Genomic DNA, 16264 nt, shown 5'->3' on the forward strand with positions numbered 1-16264 from the left:
CTCTGATCCCTTATATTCATTATTCAAACCTATGTAAGAGCCTAACATACAATAAAGTGTTCACTCTTCATCCAATGGCTCCACATTATAATTGTTCAAATGTTATTGACTTATTGAGACACCAATGTAATGTTTCTATCAGTAATTTCATGTTAAATAGTTTGAATACATCTCTTTAGCTATATTTTGCAATAATAGAGACCAATAAATTAGCATGAGTCCGACTAAGCATTTAGTTATATTCGCAATAGCATGCTTTAAAACATTATACATGGCATTCCGACATCCCAACAAACAGTAAACACTGGAAACACCTTAATCTCTAACAAAACTTGTTGAACAATACAGTAAATGGCAAGCAGAGACTGCAACTACTGATGTTGCCAAATTCTTCAACTATATTTTGATAAAGGCAAAACAGCTTCAGCACAATAGAGGTGACAAAATCTCTGATTCTTGAAAATGCCTCAAAATCTCGGAGCTGCATTGGAAACACGCGAATGAGTCAAAAAAACTCCTTGGAGGCCAGGTTTGCCAATTTCAGATAATTGACAATCATGAAACTAGAAGAATGGCTCGAAAAAAGGAGCAACAGATCCTCATGTAAATTGTTCAAAAAAATAACTTGTAGTCGCGAATTTATAATGCCAGCATCGTGGCATACGGGCAAGATTAATTTTTATAAAGGATAAGGGTAGTTAAAATATGTTCATTATTAAGGCATTTCAACAGCTAACATTGGTGACACTGCTTTGCAGCATAAAATACATACCTCCACCTAAAGTTGCCTCGGGCAACCGCTCAATAGAGTATTTGTGTTGTGTAATGTACATAATTGGCACACCAGGGACCTACAAGTATACAAGGGTTTATATCAGAAACCAGTTTCGTCATAATAACACTCCAAATGTCTTAAATTCTTATTATTGTATGGTACCTTCCGTATCCTACGCTTCAAATCTCGATCGCATGTTGCAACAATGTAACATTTATGCTGTTTCACACAAGGATAATTCATGTAAGTCAGCTCAGATGCAGATGTAAAATACAACCAATCAGAGTGGACTGGTTAATACTAACCAACAAACTACAAATGTACAGGCAGCCAAAAATATGATATTTGAGCAACCAACAAAACCAAAAATCCCACTACAAAACCATACCTGAGTTACCCTGTCAACGATGCAGTCATCCGCGTAAGTTCCTTTATGGATGCATGGGATTCTCTCAAAACGTGGATCCTTAGCAATCCTATTAATATAAAATGCATAAAATCGTGTTGAGATTTTATACATATATGCGTACACATTCTAACAAGTTAACAGCCTAAACAATGATTTCAATTGCAAATGAATCACTTGGTCTATAAAAATCACGGGGCAGGTTATAAAGACATAGAATTTTCAGAAACTGCGGTAGAAAGTTCAGCAGGTTCAGGAGTACATTAGGTTAAAAAAATGTCATACTAAATATAAAGCAGATATCACCCACCATTTCAGAGAATTGCAACCATTTTAGAGAATCCTATCCATATATATTAAATAGATTTGACAATGAGATGTAAATATAGTTTGAAAAACATCATCAGCAAGTTGTTCCACGAGTAGCTAAGTTATAGAAGAATATACCTTAGAGCAACACGGTATTTCTGACCTAACTTCTCAAGTTCTGCCATGACACAATCTGTGATACATGGCGTACCTTCAAATTGTAAAGGAAGAATATATCAATTAAAAAGGAGCATAAAAATCTAAATTTAGTGTAATCTTACAAATTGATAAGAAAGTAAAAATATGATCTTTCCAACCCTGACCATAGGATCATTAAAATTGGCAAACAGGGAGTGCAACAATGACCACCATGGTAATCTAAGGCATCAAATACATGAAGGCCAAGCCGCATAAAAAAAAATCCGAGAATTGAGAAGACAAACAAAAAGAAGCAAAACTCACATTTTGCGTACAGACAATCCATCATTGCCTTCTCCAAATCCAACTGCAATCCCACATAGGGAATAAAGGAAGGGATATAATACAAGTTTAAATTCATAAAACGAGAGTAATAATTCAGAGCACAATATATGAAAAAATGAACATAAAGATTTTACATGTCTGAAGTACCAGGAAACAATTTGACTTTGAACTTTTGAGATTTCTCCCTCATTAATACCAAAATGCTTAAACTTTTTCAATTATATACGGAAATTGATCCAAAAGATTACAACAAATAAAGGACAAAGATAACCATACTCACTTTATTCTGGATGGAGAAGTTGATAAAGTTAGTATCAATCAAAACCCTGTACGGCGGCCCTAATGCAGTGTTGTACTTGAAGTAAAGCGCGGAAGAAACTTGCGGTCTAATTCATACAGTAAAAGGAAACGAATCAAATTAAACCATTAAACTTCAGTAAGTTTCAAATTCCGCATTGAAAAACAACAATTAAAAAGGAATTTAATTTATTTGTTTAAAAAAAGAAGGCTTACACATTTCTAGGGAGCTTGTCCTTGGATAGATCTTTTTTCTTAGGATTCAAAACCTCTTCTTTGTAACTATTCAGACAATTAAATAAACACAACAATCAGCACAACAATAAAACAGAAGAGCTACATATAAACAAGGGGATGAAAGAAAGAAAGAAAGATAACAAACTAGGTAGCACGGACACGGACTCCGGTAACGGCGAAACAGAATTATTTCAAAGTTTTCTATGTAAAAAATGAAATTTTGTGTCCAACACGTTTCCGAAACGGCAAACGTTGATTGAATGAGGTGTCCCTTCTACCTAGATAACAAAATAAGTACTCACTTTTTAATTGCTTTGGAGGTAATCATCTTCTTCATAACGGCAAATTTAGGCCCTTTTTTAGCTCTTCCCATTGTGAATTTTTCACTCTAATACACTAAAACACTGCAATCCTCGATAAAATTTAACCAATCACCGAATGATAAGAATATGAGTGATTATAAAATGAGGATTCCGAAATTCTAAAATTTCATAGAAACTAAACAAATAAAATTAAGGCGAAATTTCAAAGTGACGCTGTGAGGAATTTACCAGCAGGACGGATGCGGTGACGTTATCGCCGGAAACTTGTGGAAGCTTTAACGGAGATGAGTCGCTGACCGCTTTTCGCTCCAAAAACCCTAGTACAGGTTTAACGCAGAATCTGTTACGGAAAATTTGAATATTAAATTGGGCCTAATTTACTCATAATCAGTGTACAATTTCAAGGGCCAGATTTGGATGCATTTGGGCTGGATCCAATGGAATTTGACTCGTTTGATAACTGTAAATTTAAAAAGAGAAATTTACATATTTACATAAAATAAGAAAATATTTATTATACATCAACACGGAAAAGATAATAAAAATACATCACAATTTTCGTCCTTTTGTGTGTTTACTCTTCGTGTCCTAAAGAATTAGAGTTTTACTCCGTTATATAATGTGTGTAACCTGACACTCTCTCTGTGCGTGTAACCTCACTCTCTCTCTCTCTCATGCGTACGTGCAGCCCTCATTTCTTTTACTCATCTTCAAATTATTTGTTCAGACCACGTTTCTTCTATTCTTCTTTAAATTATTTGTTAGGCATTTTTTTTCTTGTTTCTTAAATTATCTGTTGACATTTCTTTTTTACTTTTTCAAATATTCAGTTTTCCAATATGTTTTTTCTCTCCGCTTTTTAAACTAATTATAAATAAACTTTTTAATTAAAATATTAAATATTTCTATTAATTTTAAATTATATGCTACTATTTATTTAATATATCATTATATTGATAGCGGATTTAAAATTTATAAGAATTGAATAAATAATTAAAATTTGATAAAATATATTTATAATAGATATGTATTAATTATATATTATAATATTAATAAATTATTACTTTATTATTTATATTTTTTTATTATCTTATCATAAATTTTTGCATAACCTTTTTCATAATTTTTATATAAAATATTTTACATAATTTATGCAGAATTAGATAACATTTGCATAATTGTACCATATGTTATCATTAATCTTATCATAATATTATCATAAACTTACATAATATCAAGGGCGTATCGTAATATTATCATAAACTTATCATTATATTATCATAATATTATCATAACTGTATAATGTAAAATTATTTTACGTATTTTATTATAACCATATCATAACCATATCATAAAACTATCATAATATTAGCATAACCTTATCACAATATTATCATAGTCTTATCACAATATTATTATAGCCTTATCATATTACTATCACAATTTTATTATAATATTATCATAGGCTTATCATGATATTATCATAGTCTTAGCATAACTTTTATTATAACCATATCATAATATTATCATAACCTTATCATGATATAATTTTTATTTTTGTCTTCATTTTTATTAATACAGTATCATATGATTATCACAGTTTCACATTATCTTGTAATTATCAGTGTATCATATTGCATTGTCATCTTATTATCATGCCATTATCGGTATCGTATGTAGCAGATTATTATATGATAATAATATGATAACCTTATCATACAATTACAATAACGTTATCATGATGTTATCACAACGTTATCATAATAACATTATCATCTCGGTAAGATTATTGTCTGATTATCATCTCGGTATAACTACTACATTATCATCTCGGTATCATAACTTTTTTGTAAATATTATTTTTCATACATAATTAGATTACATTTTCATAACAGTATCATGATGTTATCACCACGTTATCATAATAACATTATCATCTCGGTAACATTATCGTCTGGTTATCATCTCGATATCACTACAAAGTCGTTTTCTCTACAGTTTATGATACTGATATGATAATGTTGTAGTGATAACGAGATGACAATCAGACGCTGTTTTCTGCAAAAAAATCGTTATTTCTACAGAAAATTATTTTTTTCATCATAAAATTGTTATTTATGCAGATTTTTTAGATCTAAAACAGAAAAAATTGAAGAACAATTTTTTCAGATTTGAGCGTTAAAATAACTCGTAATAATCACCACGAGTTAAAAAAAGTGCTAAAATTTAATATAGAAGAGCGGCGGATTAGCGGCGAAACGACGGCAGATCGGTGAAGGATTGGCGAACGACGAAAAAAAAGATAGAGAAGATAAAGAAGAAGAAGAAAAAAAATAGAAGAAGAAGAAGAAAAAGGAAAAAAAAAGAAAAAGAAGAAGAAGAAGAGTAACTGCTCTAAGAGTATAAAAATAAAATTATACAAGAGAGGGGATAAAAACATAAATAAAGCAGGTAGTTATATTAAAAAAAGCCACGTTAGAGTAAAAACAGAAATAAAAAAAACAGGAAGTATTTTCCATATCTTTTTTTTGGTGAGGTAATCTTTACAATTATTTTTTAAAAATGAAGTGTTTTTCCTAATTTTCTCATTTAAAATTTGGTTAGAATTCAGTTTGAATTTAATATTTACTACCTAAATTTGGTTAGTATATTAAATTTATACGGATTCAGGTCGGATTTTCTATAATCTACATTAAAATTTAATTACTTATAATATTTAGTCACCCACATAAAAACGAGCTTATTATGAATTCAAGCTTGAATCGAGCTAAGACAACAAATAGTTATCCAAACCCGGCCCCTTGATTACTTATAAATATCTAGTTAATTTTTATTATTTTTCATTTGATCGTTTGATTCTGCCATTGTATACTTTCGTGTAGAGATAATGTATTCATGCATTTTGTATAATCTCCTTGAAAATGTCTGAAATTATAAACTTTACATAACACATTAATTATACAGATTTGAAATTATAAACTTTGCATTTTGTATTGGCCCTTGCACCCGCTCTGGTCGGAATTGGTCGGGGATGTAAATTTTTTTAGAAAAAAGTTTTAAAACTCTTCCAAATTAAATTTTCTTTCTTATAATTCGCTTCTCCAAAATATTTTTTTTGGATATAACCGCTGCCTAAACTCATGAACAAGTCTATTAACTATGCATCTTTCAAACATTAATTCAAGCTCTTAAACAATTAAATCTATCAGTGCCAAGTATTGGTTCTAGTTTAAATATTTTATAAGTCTTAAACATATATGCTAAAATATTTATTTAAAAAATATTTTCAAAATGATAAAGTTTTTGAAAAGAAGCTCGATTATATGATTAAAAATCGTTATATTTTCAGTATAATTTAAAAGGTTATAGTAAAGATATTCCAATCCAAATGACTAGTAGGAGGGTGCAACTTATTTTGGACATACTTATTGCAAAACTGACATTCCAAAAAATTGTGGGGGCCAAAAACTTGGAAATTGGGGTTTGATACATTGCTTTCATTAGCTTTTTGTTTGATAATAATGTATAGTCTTATAAAATTGCAGATAAACCCTTCAACTTTTCTCAAGAGAATATGTAATCCTTCAATTAAATGTTGGAACTTTATATCGTTTAAATGAGGAAAAATAATAACTTTTTTCCATTTTTAACATTTTTATTTTGCTCATCTTACCCACGTATATTTTAATCATGACTTTTATTCCTCTCTTTATGAAAAATTCTAAATTCGCCACTTCTATAGCTACCAATTACTAGACAAATATAAAACTTTTACCTGTCGTTTGAGGGGGTTATTTGACCCTATTTTAACTTGAAGGGCTTTAATGTGCTAACATGGAAATGAAGCGATGAATAATCTTTCCAGAAAAGTTAAAGGGTTTATAAGTATTGTTTGCCAAAAGTAGTAAAACAACAATATCTTCTCAGGCCCAAATTCAAGAGCCTTCTGATTTAAATGGGCCCTTAAAAAAGTTATATAAACAGTGGCGAGACCCCCTTGCCTAAATTATCATAGAAAATGTTTTATGGATTTGTTTAGTGGACTACTATTTACCGCCCCAAATTACTACCCACCGCCCCAATTTTGACCAAACTACCCCTAATCCTTTTTCAACTCAAAAAACAAAAAACTCATCCTCTCAACTTCCTCTCAAACCAAAATCCATTACAAAATCTCAAGCAATAATCGAAGCCGATTTATGTCGGAATTGGCGAAAGATAAAAGACGGGGACCTCCGGTAAGTAATTTAATTTCAGTTTTTAATTTTTTTTTTTTTTTTTACGGAAACCGGTCATCGTCCGGCGATGGCGATGACCGGTTGCACCATCGCCGGCCGATGGCGATGGTGCAGCAGACCATCGCCGGGCGATGGCGATGGTCTGCTGCACCATCGCCATCGGCCGGCGATGGTGCACGCCATCGCTGGGCGATGGCGATGGTCCAGCAGACCATCGCCATCGCCCGGCGATGGTCTGCCATACTTTCGCCATCGCCTGGCGATGGCGAAAGTCCGGCAGACCATCGCCGGGCGATGGCGATGGTCTGCTGCACCATCGCCATCGCCGGGCGATGGTGCAGGCCGTCGCCTGGCGACGGCCAGGCCGTCGCCGGCGATGGCCAGGACCCGCCGGCGACGGCCTGGCCGCCGCCGCCGTCCGAGGGCCGTAAATCGATTTAAATTTTTTTTATATATATTTTTTAATTTAAAAAATTAAAATTAATGGATTTAATAAATAATAAAATAACCTAAAAATTAATTGAAAAATACAATTAAATTTTATTAGTTATAGGTGTAATTAAATTAAATTTTATTAGTTATAGGTGTAGTTAAATTAAATTTTAGTAGTATAATTTTAGGTTGTATAATATAATTTTTTATTTAATTAAATTTTATTATATAGATTAAATTTAATTTTGATAGTGATATTATTTTAGATTTTAAGAAATAATCTTTAATTTTACGGACTAAATAAATTTAGGTATTTACAATTTAGAATTTTATTAATATATTTTTATTTGCTTAAGTTTAATAGTATAATTTAATTAATATTATTGATTGTAAAATTGATAATTGCAGAAAGAAGGACCCGGTAATGGTGGCAGGGGAAAGAGTAAGCCTATTATAGCTGAATCTGATTTTGAGGAGTCGGGACAACGAAATGTTCGAAAGCGTGGTGTGAGTGCCTCAGTCCGACGACACAAGAAGGGGACTCCTGCTATTGAGGGAGCTAGTGAGACGCCAGTCGATGATCAGATACAGGATGATCGGATGGAGGATGATGACATGGAAGACCGTCGGATAGACGATGCTGATTTTGAGACTTCTGAGGACGAGAGTTTAGGACCAATCGTGAACATTCGACGGAAAAAGGGGAAAGATGGACGGTTTATTGCTGAAACGTCATCAGGTAAATAAAATTTAATTATTTCATTAATTTAATAATAATAGTTAAAAGATATTAAATTTATGTTAATTGTTGTAATTGTAATTTCAGTGACGAGTAGAAGAGCCAGGACTGAAATACCTGCTTGGACTGTTAGTGATCCAGTGCCAGGTGGACCTGAGGACGGGAGTATTATTCCCAGTTTCCTTGGACATGTCGCTTATGGAATATGGACAGGGAAGGAGGAGCGAGGCACTCTGAAGTGTCAGAGTAGACATGCAGTTTGTAAGAGGCTGTCAGCATGGCATCATGACGCCTCAGACGAGGTCAAACACCTGATAGCCGAGAGTGGTTTGGGGCATCTCCCTGATATTATGTTCAGTCACTTGGATATTCCGCTCCTTTCTGCATTTGTGGAGCGATGGCAGCCTGATACTAACTCTTTTCACCTGCCATTCGGGGAGATGACCATTACACTGCATGACGTGTGGATTATTCTCCGTATTCCTGTGGACGGGAAAGTGGTTTCAGGTAAATTTTACTATATTTTTGTTTAAATTACATATTCATTTTAATAATTTATTTTGTATTCCTTAAAATAATACATGGCTGCAATATGTTTTCAGATAAGCCCGGGAAACAGTTGTTGCTTGCCTCCTGTGTAGAGATTTTAGGGATCTCTATGGATGACTTGTTAGCTAATTCGACGAAGCATTATGAAAATGGAGGGGTTCTGATTGAGTCCATTTTTAGGAATTGTGGACGGGGTTTGAGTGCTGAGGTTGAGGCAATAGCGTGGATGTGGCTGACGCTAGGTTGCACTCTTTTCGTCGATAAGACTGGCCACCGGGTTAAACCAGCCTGTCTTTGGGAGGTTAGGGATGGAGTCGCAGACGCGAAGGATTATTCTTGGGGTTCTGCTACACTGGCCTATTTATTTCGTCAGTTAGGAATCGCCTCCAGAGGCGACTGTCACGGTTTGTCTGGGTGTCTGACACTTCTCCAGGCTTGGATATACGAGTATTTTCCATATTTCAGACCCCAGCGAGATAGGCTGATTACAGAGATTGGCACTCCTCGAGCACTCAGTTGGAGTGTATCCGGGACAGAGTGCACAGAGATCCGGCTTCAGTCATTGCGTGCCCGCATAGACAGTTTGACTGCCGACGAGGTACGTTGAATGTAATTGTATAGTTCAATTTTCTATATTTAGTTGAATTAAATTAACATGTTATTTTTTAATAATTTTATATATTTTGGGCAGGTGTCGTGGCTTCCCTTTGGTGGTGGCCCTGCTGCAGTCCTTCAGCGGACTGCTTACATGGGTTGGATAGTGTACAGGGACATTGTTGAGCCGTACATGTCCGCCAGATTTGTACGTCAGCTGGGGTATGTGCAAAGCATACCGTCGCCTATTCTTCGGCCGGAAAAGGCCGTTAGGGCGTGGAATTCAAAGTTGTACAATGTGGAGATGGCTCAGATTGGTGCGGTCGACGGCTGGCAGGGTTGTCCTATGACTTGCATGCTTCCTTTGACGTTGCTCGAGCCAGCCACTGTTCTTGCTGGAGCTTGCCATCCCGCGTACTTGGAGTGGTACGCACGATTTTCCCACCCGCAGGTCCTTAGCTCTGACGTTACAGCTTCACGAGGCCGTCCTTCTCGCTCCAACATTGATTATGTAAGTCTTTATTAACTTAGTAATTAATATATATATATATTTAATTGTTTAACTGATCTTAATTTACTTTCCTTTTGTAGTGGGTAAATCGTTTCAGTTCCCTGAGCCAGAGAAATCTCACGCGTATCAATGCGGCTAGTGCGCCGTTTGCCATTCCGGAGATAGATCAGAGCATATCTGAGTCGACCACTGACTTGGAGCGACTCATTGCAGACTGGCGGCTGGCAGATTGAGATTATTGTTTTTAGTACTCTATGATATTATGGTTTTTTTTTTATTTTGTTTGTTGTACTATTATGTTATGTTTTTAGTACTCTATTATGTTATGTTTTTAGTACTCTATTATGTTATGTTTTTTTTTTGTTTTTTTTGCAACAATTTATATCTAAACATTTGGCAGCACTTCCTCTATACTACTAGCGTAATACATATATAGCATCAATCCCAACCTAAAAACACATTATTTTGAAAAATATAATTTTTAGCAACAAATTCTAACAAAAATTCGGCAGCATTTCCTCTATAATAGTAGCATCACCCATTTTCAGGGACTTCCTGTAAAACACACAAATACATATATATTTGCCAACAACACCAACCAAAAAACACATATTATATTTACAGAGTATTTTTAGCAACAAATTCTAACAAAAATTCGGCAGCATTTCCTCTATAATAGTAGCATCACCCATTTTCAGGGACTTCCTGTAAAACACAAATACATATATATTTGCCAACAACACCAACCAAATGTATTACTAAGTAAAACAAGTGATACGGCCTCAAACAGAAGCATCTAACAATCTCTGCCATTGCGCTCTCCTGAGAACGTACAATCCCTCCAAATACTCAACGGTAGCATCCCTGTTTGTGAACCACAACGAGGCAATAGGAGGGACTGGAAAATTATCACATAAATCTAGACGAACAAAATGAGCGTATCTACCCAAAAATAGTATCACTATCTCTCTCAGTGGCCGTGAGTCGATATCAGATGAATGTAAAGGCAGAATGGTACACGTACCAAAACCCGGCTGTGAGTTCGTCGCGCCATTTATGAAAATGACAGCTACATTGAAGAGAGTGGCAATGGGGAACAAGTCATCTATAACCTGCATCCAGTGATCGCGCCCACATGCCTCCCCTTCCCACCTAATACGTGAAATGGCCGCTTGGATCCCATCACTGCAAAGACCGTCGTATAGGCCAGGGTTGCCGGCTAGTTCATTTGCAATGCTTCTTCTTATGAAACCCCACTTGTTTTGATCACCGTATATGTAATCTGCGACAACGCGAAACCCACAGTTCCCGTCGCCATCCACGTCCACATATTTCGTGACAAATGGCAGTATGATTCCAGGAATAAGCTCTGAATTCGGGATAAAATCTGCATAAAACATATATTGACATTATTGTTATACACAATATATTAACTTCGCTGCATTATTGTTATAAAAAATATATTTACCTGATGTAGGAGCACTGTAGCCCCGACCTTGAGATGACTTGGCACGGCCACGACCACGACCGTACTCCCAACCACTCGGGTTCCGCTTGGTGGATGTGCTCCCCTTCGGTCTACCTCTCACTGTGCTCTTTACTTCTGGTTCAAGATAAGCAGATTCTTCGGGATGAAGTCGCTCGTTGATAATATGAGATATGTCGCGCACAATAGAGGGATCTTGAGACATCACCTCCTCCACAACCCCGCAAAAGTACCGATGATCCTCTGACTGAAAAGCGGCATAATCGGCTTGTTCTGATGTTTCAACCCCGTCACCGATAACAAGCGTCTTCCAAAATGAATGGATACTGTCCAGACTAATCGGAACACCTGACAATATTATATACGACACTTATATTAGCTTTCAATAAGAACATTACTATCGAAATAAAAAGTATTGCATTGTACCTGCATCAATCACCGCTTTCAGCTCACATGCACACGGAATCTGATGTGTTGTTCTCAGCACACAACCACAACGAACTAGAACATCGCAACTCAACTCTCTCATACGCCTTAGTTCCTTCGCCACTAAATCAAGACAGTAGTGGGACACTTTGTAGGAGACATGGTCGTATGGATAACCTCGTCGATGGACGCCTATAGTCTGTCTGGAGCCCTCGAGTGTTTTCCTGCCAATATAGACAACACACTAAATTAATGATAATGTCAACGTTATTTTTTATTATTAAGAAAATATTAATTATTACAGAAACATACCTAATATCAGTCAACTGGGACTGTATAACGCAGTCCACCTTCGTCCAAACTGTGTCTAGAGCACCTGTACTAGAGTTGAGCCACTGCTTTAGCTGAGCATGTGCACTCTCCACTCTACACGTAGTGGTGTTTCCAAAATGTAAGACTTTGTTTGTCCAACATGATACAAACTTCTCTTTGTGCCCCAACCAAGTACGGTCAAGATATTGCATCACAGCTGGAAACGCTCTAGTCCGCATTTTCACAGTGGTCAAAGCTGCTACGTATTGTTCCTCTGTTTGAGCCTTAATAAGTTTCTTCCACGACCCATTCATGAAAGTATCAGTTATTGCGGTGTCTCTCCCACACAGTTTGAACACTTTGTCTTCTACATCCTTATTTATGTGCCACGTACAAAGCAGATGAGGGGTATGTGGAAATATCTCTTTCACTGGTTTAAGCAGCCCCAACTCTCGATCAGTAAAAATACAAGTCGGCTGTAGGTGGTCGCCAATCAAAAACCTCAACCTTTCCAACACCCATCTGTAACTCCCCTCGGTCTCATCCTTCATAATTGCATATGCAATTAAGAAGTTCTTGTTAGAAGGAGTCATACCGATAATCTCAAAGAAAGGCATGTGGTATTTGTTGGTCTTATACGTGGAGTCCATACCGATCACCCAGGGGTAAGTTCGGACTAACCGCACGGACTCAGGATGCGACATGAAAAGATGGGTCAACACACCTGTGCTCTCCTCAGAAAGCGTCCAGTGTAAATAGTTGTGCGTCAGAGCCAAATGAAAAAACTGACCTACCATATCTCTATCCTCAAAGCTGGACTTTCTCAAATTATCTCTGTAATTATAAACTTGTCTTCTTGTAGGGTTGTCAGATGGAAATTTTTCTTGAACAGCCGCCAAAATAGCACACGGCTTAGCTTGTGCCGCACTCATATCCCGCACAATCATTTTGGCCGCAGCGCTCAGTCCGCTCATCTGACGCTCAGTCCGCTCTTGAAATCCCAGACTTCGCAAGAACAGTCCATGTGCCATTAATAAATTTCACCACAATCCTGAAAGGGCATTGGCAGGCCTTCGTCTTCGTATTCTTTCGTGCAAAAGAATCTAAATCTGTGTGCGACCCTCTATATCTCTCACCCCGACAACATTTCAAAAGTTTTACCAACCCCCCTTTCTTGTGAGACGAAATAACCAGCTCAAACCCAATCTGTATAGCAATTCCCTTTGCCCAATTTATTGCTTCGGTATCACTTTCAAACCCGTTTTCATAAAAAAACCGTTCACTGTAATCGATACCGTCACTGCCATAATCTTCTAAATGAACCTGCAAAACGAAAATAATTGTAACAATTTTCAGAAAAATAAATTAAAATTACACTAGTGAATACAAAAATTCGCTAACAAAAAAAGTTAAATTTAATCGAAACTCTAATTAAAAACACTAACAAATAAATAGTAGTCCACATAAAATTTAATTAAAACACTAAACTTATATTATAACTAATAGAATTTAATTGATCTCTAACTAATAAAAATTAATTAATTTAAAGACATTTAATTATTTATTTCATTAATTAAATTTTTTTTTTATTTATTTAAATTAAAAAAAAAAAGAAAAATATTGTCCCTCAGGGACGGAATCGTCCCTGAGGGACCCATGGCCGCATGGGCCATCGCCCAATGATGGCCCATGGCCGCATGGGCCATCGCCCAACGATGGCCCATATGGTCCATCGCCATCTGTCGGCGATGGACCATTTAAAAATATTTAAAAAAAATTAAAAAAAATTAAAACGAACGTAAAATAGATAAAATACCTCGGCAAATCCGGATACGCTAGTTTCGGATGGTGGATATTCGTTTCCGGACGAATTACGAGCGTTATCCGTCATTTTAATCGAATTAGTAAATGTGGACTACTATCATTTGAGAGAACAAATTTTTTTTTTTGGTTCAGAATTTTTTTTTTTTTACAATAAGGGTAAAATGATAATTTTTGGGGCGGTGACCAGTAATTTGGGGCGGCGAATAGTAAACCCCTTTGTTTAGATTCTTGTTTGGGATCAGAATTTTTTTTTATAAATTTATAGATAGATTCACCAAGTTCTTGAATTTTGGTGGTAAAATGATATCGGTGTCGCATAAAATTTCAACATATTGTTGTTAAATTTACATTGTCAATTGAATTTAGGGTTTGTTATGCCTGTCAAAATTAAAAAGTTCGTAAAACTTGCAGTTTTTGAATTATAGTACGACTGATTTTTTCGACAATAGATGATATAAAATTAAGCAGGTTAGGGTTCGTGACACAAACAATTACGAGCTAGACATGTTAAACCAACCTAATTCAGAAATGACACGTTTAAACATATTCATTAAACTATTTCGTTATTTTTAACCCATATATATATATAAATATTAGAAAAATAAATTAAATAAGTTAATAATGAAACATGATAAATAAGGTTTTTGTATACTTATGGATAAATGGGGTAACTAGGTAGTTCATGTATATAGTAATTTATAATGATATATTTTTAGTAAACGGGTTACATAGTTCGGCACATTTTAACCCGTTAAAAAGATGTGTTGTATTCAGATTTGAAATTTCAACACGATTAATTAAACATATCGCATTTGGATTAGATACAGAACACGTGTATCACACGATAACACAAACTGCCACCCCTAATTTGCAGTTCAAACTCGTGGAATCAATACGACAACGATTAAATTGAACTAAGCATGATTTGTAAGAGGCAAACAAGACCTAATATATATATGTACATGTTAATCTTCATGTTTCTTGTGAAGACCAGCTATATGCTTCATGTTTTAATTTGGATGCTTCTAAGAATTTGAAGCAAGGATTCATGAACATGATGAATTCCTTTCATTTTCACTCCCAATAAATTAATAATAGTTTGTATTTGTGGATAAGAATTAAATCATATTCATCATTGGTGTATTGTGTAAATTCAATAGATCATATGAATATTTGAAAAGTTTATTTGGTGAACACCCATGTGGCAGACATGTAAAAACTTACACATTACATTTTGGATTTGACCAACATTATCAATATGTAATAGAAGTTTGGTGATACTCCTAGAAATGATTTTATTTAAATTCATTGCATGTTTTTTTTTATCATAGATAATGTTTACCGTGTTGCAAGAAAACAAAAAGGTGTATAATATAGTTAAACGTATGTGTTTCTGTTCAATTTATATTAAAATTTAACTAAATATTTTATGTCCAAAACCGAAATGAATCAAGAAATTATTTTTTTTTACGGAGTGAAACTATTTTTCGGTCTAGTTCGATTTTTCGGATCTTATTCAATCCTTTTATACCCATATGTGCATGCACATCTCCCCTGCTTTATATCAAGAAAGTTTGGGAAAAGATTGGCATGCATAAATAAATGGGTGAAAAGTAAACTAAATACAACTGTGAAAGTGGCATAATTAGCTAGCTAAGACGGAATTTCTGTGCAAATTGGTATCAAACGTCAGGCTGGTGATTCCTGAAAGGTAGGGAATTCCTATATATGCATGCCAGCATATATGATTTATAGATAATAAGATTGCTTTGAAGTGGACAACTTTTCAACTATATGCTCATAAATTCATAATTAAAATATGCACAATTTGTCAACAATGATTTTACAATGAAAAGACTTCATGAAAATTAATTCATTTCACTAAATTAAATCGTCAAGTTCTATCAATGAATTACAGCTCAAATAATATGAACGTTAGGCAACAAACTGGTAGGTCATGAGTTTAAATTTTTTTCATAAACACTTCCCCTTTCTAATTATAAAAGTCAAATTCTGAACTGAAATTGATAATTAATCACCCCCGTAACTAATAGTAATTAAAAAAATTAAGATACTGATGAGTTAACAGTTTATAAAATTTATAAATATTAAATCTATAAAAAAAATTGATTGTTTACACTAAATGTAAAATTGATAATTTTATAAATAAAGAAGATTAATACAATCTATCACTTATAAAATGATAGATTCTCGTCTACGAACTGAAATTTTAAATGGTTGATCATAAATGATGATGAATATTCTTTAAATTTATGAATTGTCATCGCTTTAGCTTACCAAACAACTAATTTTATTTAATTTC

The 16264-nt window shown here is 34.7% G+C and overlaps 4 protein-coding genes across 4 annotated transcripts; 1 reads left to right on the plus strand and 3 right to left on the minus strand.

Annotated features, from left to right (window-relative positions):
• Positions 1-209: 209 nt before the first annotated feature.
• Positions 210-3185, minus strand: LOC126680070 (uncharacterized). The gene is made up of 10 exons (XM_050375112.2): positions 3059-3185; positions 2810-2911; positions 2487-2552; positions 2254-2359; positions 1953-1995; positions 1629-1701; positions 1164-1251; positions 938-994; positions 773-851; positions 210-481 (listed from the first exon to the last, which is right to left on the minus strand). Exons 2-10 carry the CDS (start codon positions 2878-2880, stop codon positions 468-470), a joined length of 597 nt encoding a protein of 198 aa, XP_050231069.1. The 5' UTR covers positions 2881-2911; positions 3059-3185; the 3' UTR covers positions 210-467.
• Positions 3186-6926: 3741 nt separating this feature from the next.
• Positions 6927-10179, plus strand: LOC126680385 (protein MAIN-LIKE 1-like). The gene is made up of 6 exons (XM_050375513.2): positions 6927-7068; positions 7909-8239; positions 8327-8746; positions 8842-9386; positions 9480-9893; positions 9974-10179. Exons 1-6 carry the CDS (start codon positions 7030-7032, stop codon positions 10124-10126), a joined length of 1902 nt encoding a protein of 633 aa, XP_050231470.1. The 5' UTR covers positions 6927-7029; the 3' UTR covers positions 10127-10179.
• A 311-nt stretch (positions 10180-10490) lies between these two features.
• On the minus strand, positions 10491-13091 carry LOC126682637 (PKS-NRPS hybrid synthetase cheA-like). Its single transcript, XM_050378373.2, has 4 exons — positions 12118-13091; positions 11806-12029; positions 11362-11727; positions 10491-11280 (listed from the first exon to the last, which is right to left on the minus strand). The coding sequence occupies exons 1-4, from the start codon at positions 13089-13091 to the stop codon at positions 10676-10678; spliced, it is 2169 nt and encodes a 722-aa protein (XP_050234330.2). The 3' UTR covers positions 10491-10675.
• A 7-nt stretch (positions 13092-13098) lies between these two features.
• On the minus strand, positions 13099-14071 carry LOC126680654 (uncharacterized). The gene is made up of 2 exons (XM_050375810.2): positions 13934-14071; positions 13099-13440 (listed from the first exon to the last, which is right to left on the minus strand). Exons 1-2 carry the CDS (start codon positions 14006-14008, stop codon positions 13099-13101), a joined length of 417 nt encoding a protein of 138 aa, XP_050231767.1. The 5' UTR covers positions 14009-14071.
• Positions 14072-16264: the final 2193 nt, after the last annotated feature.

The sequence above is a fragment of the Mercurialis annua genome, linkage group LG5 (assembly GCF_937616625.2).
Source record: "Mercurialis annua linkage group LG5, ddMerAnnu1.2, whole genome shotgun sequence".
Classification (NCBI taxonomy): Eukaryota; Viridiplantae; Streptophyta; class Magnoliopsida; order Malpighiales; family Euphorbiaceae; genus Mercurialis; species Mercurialis annua.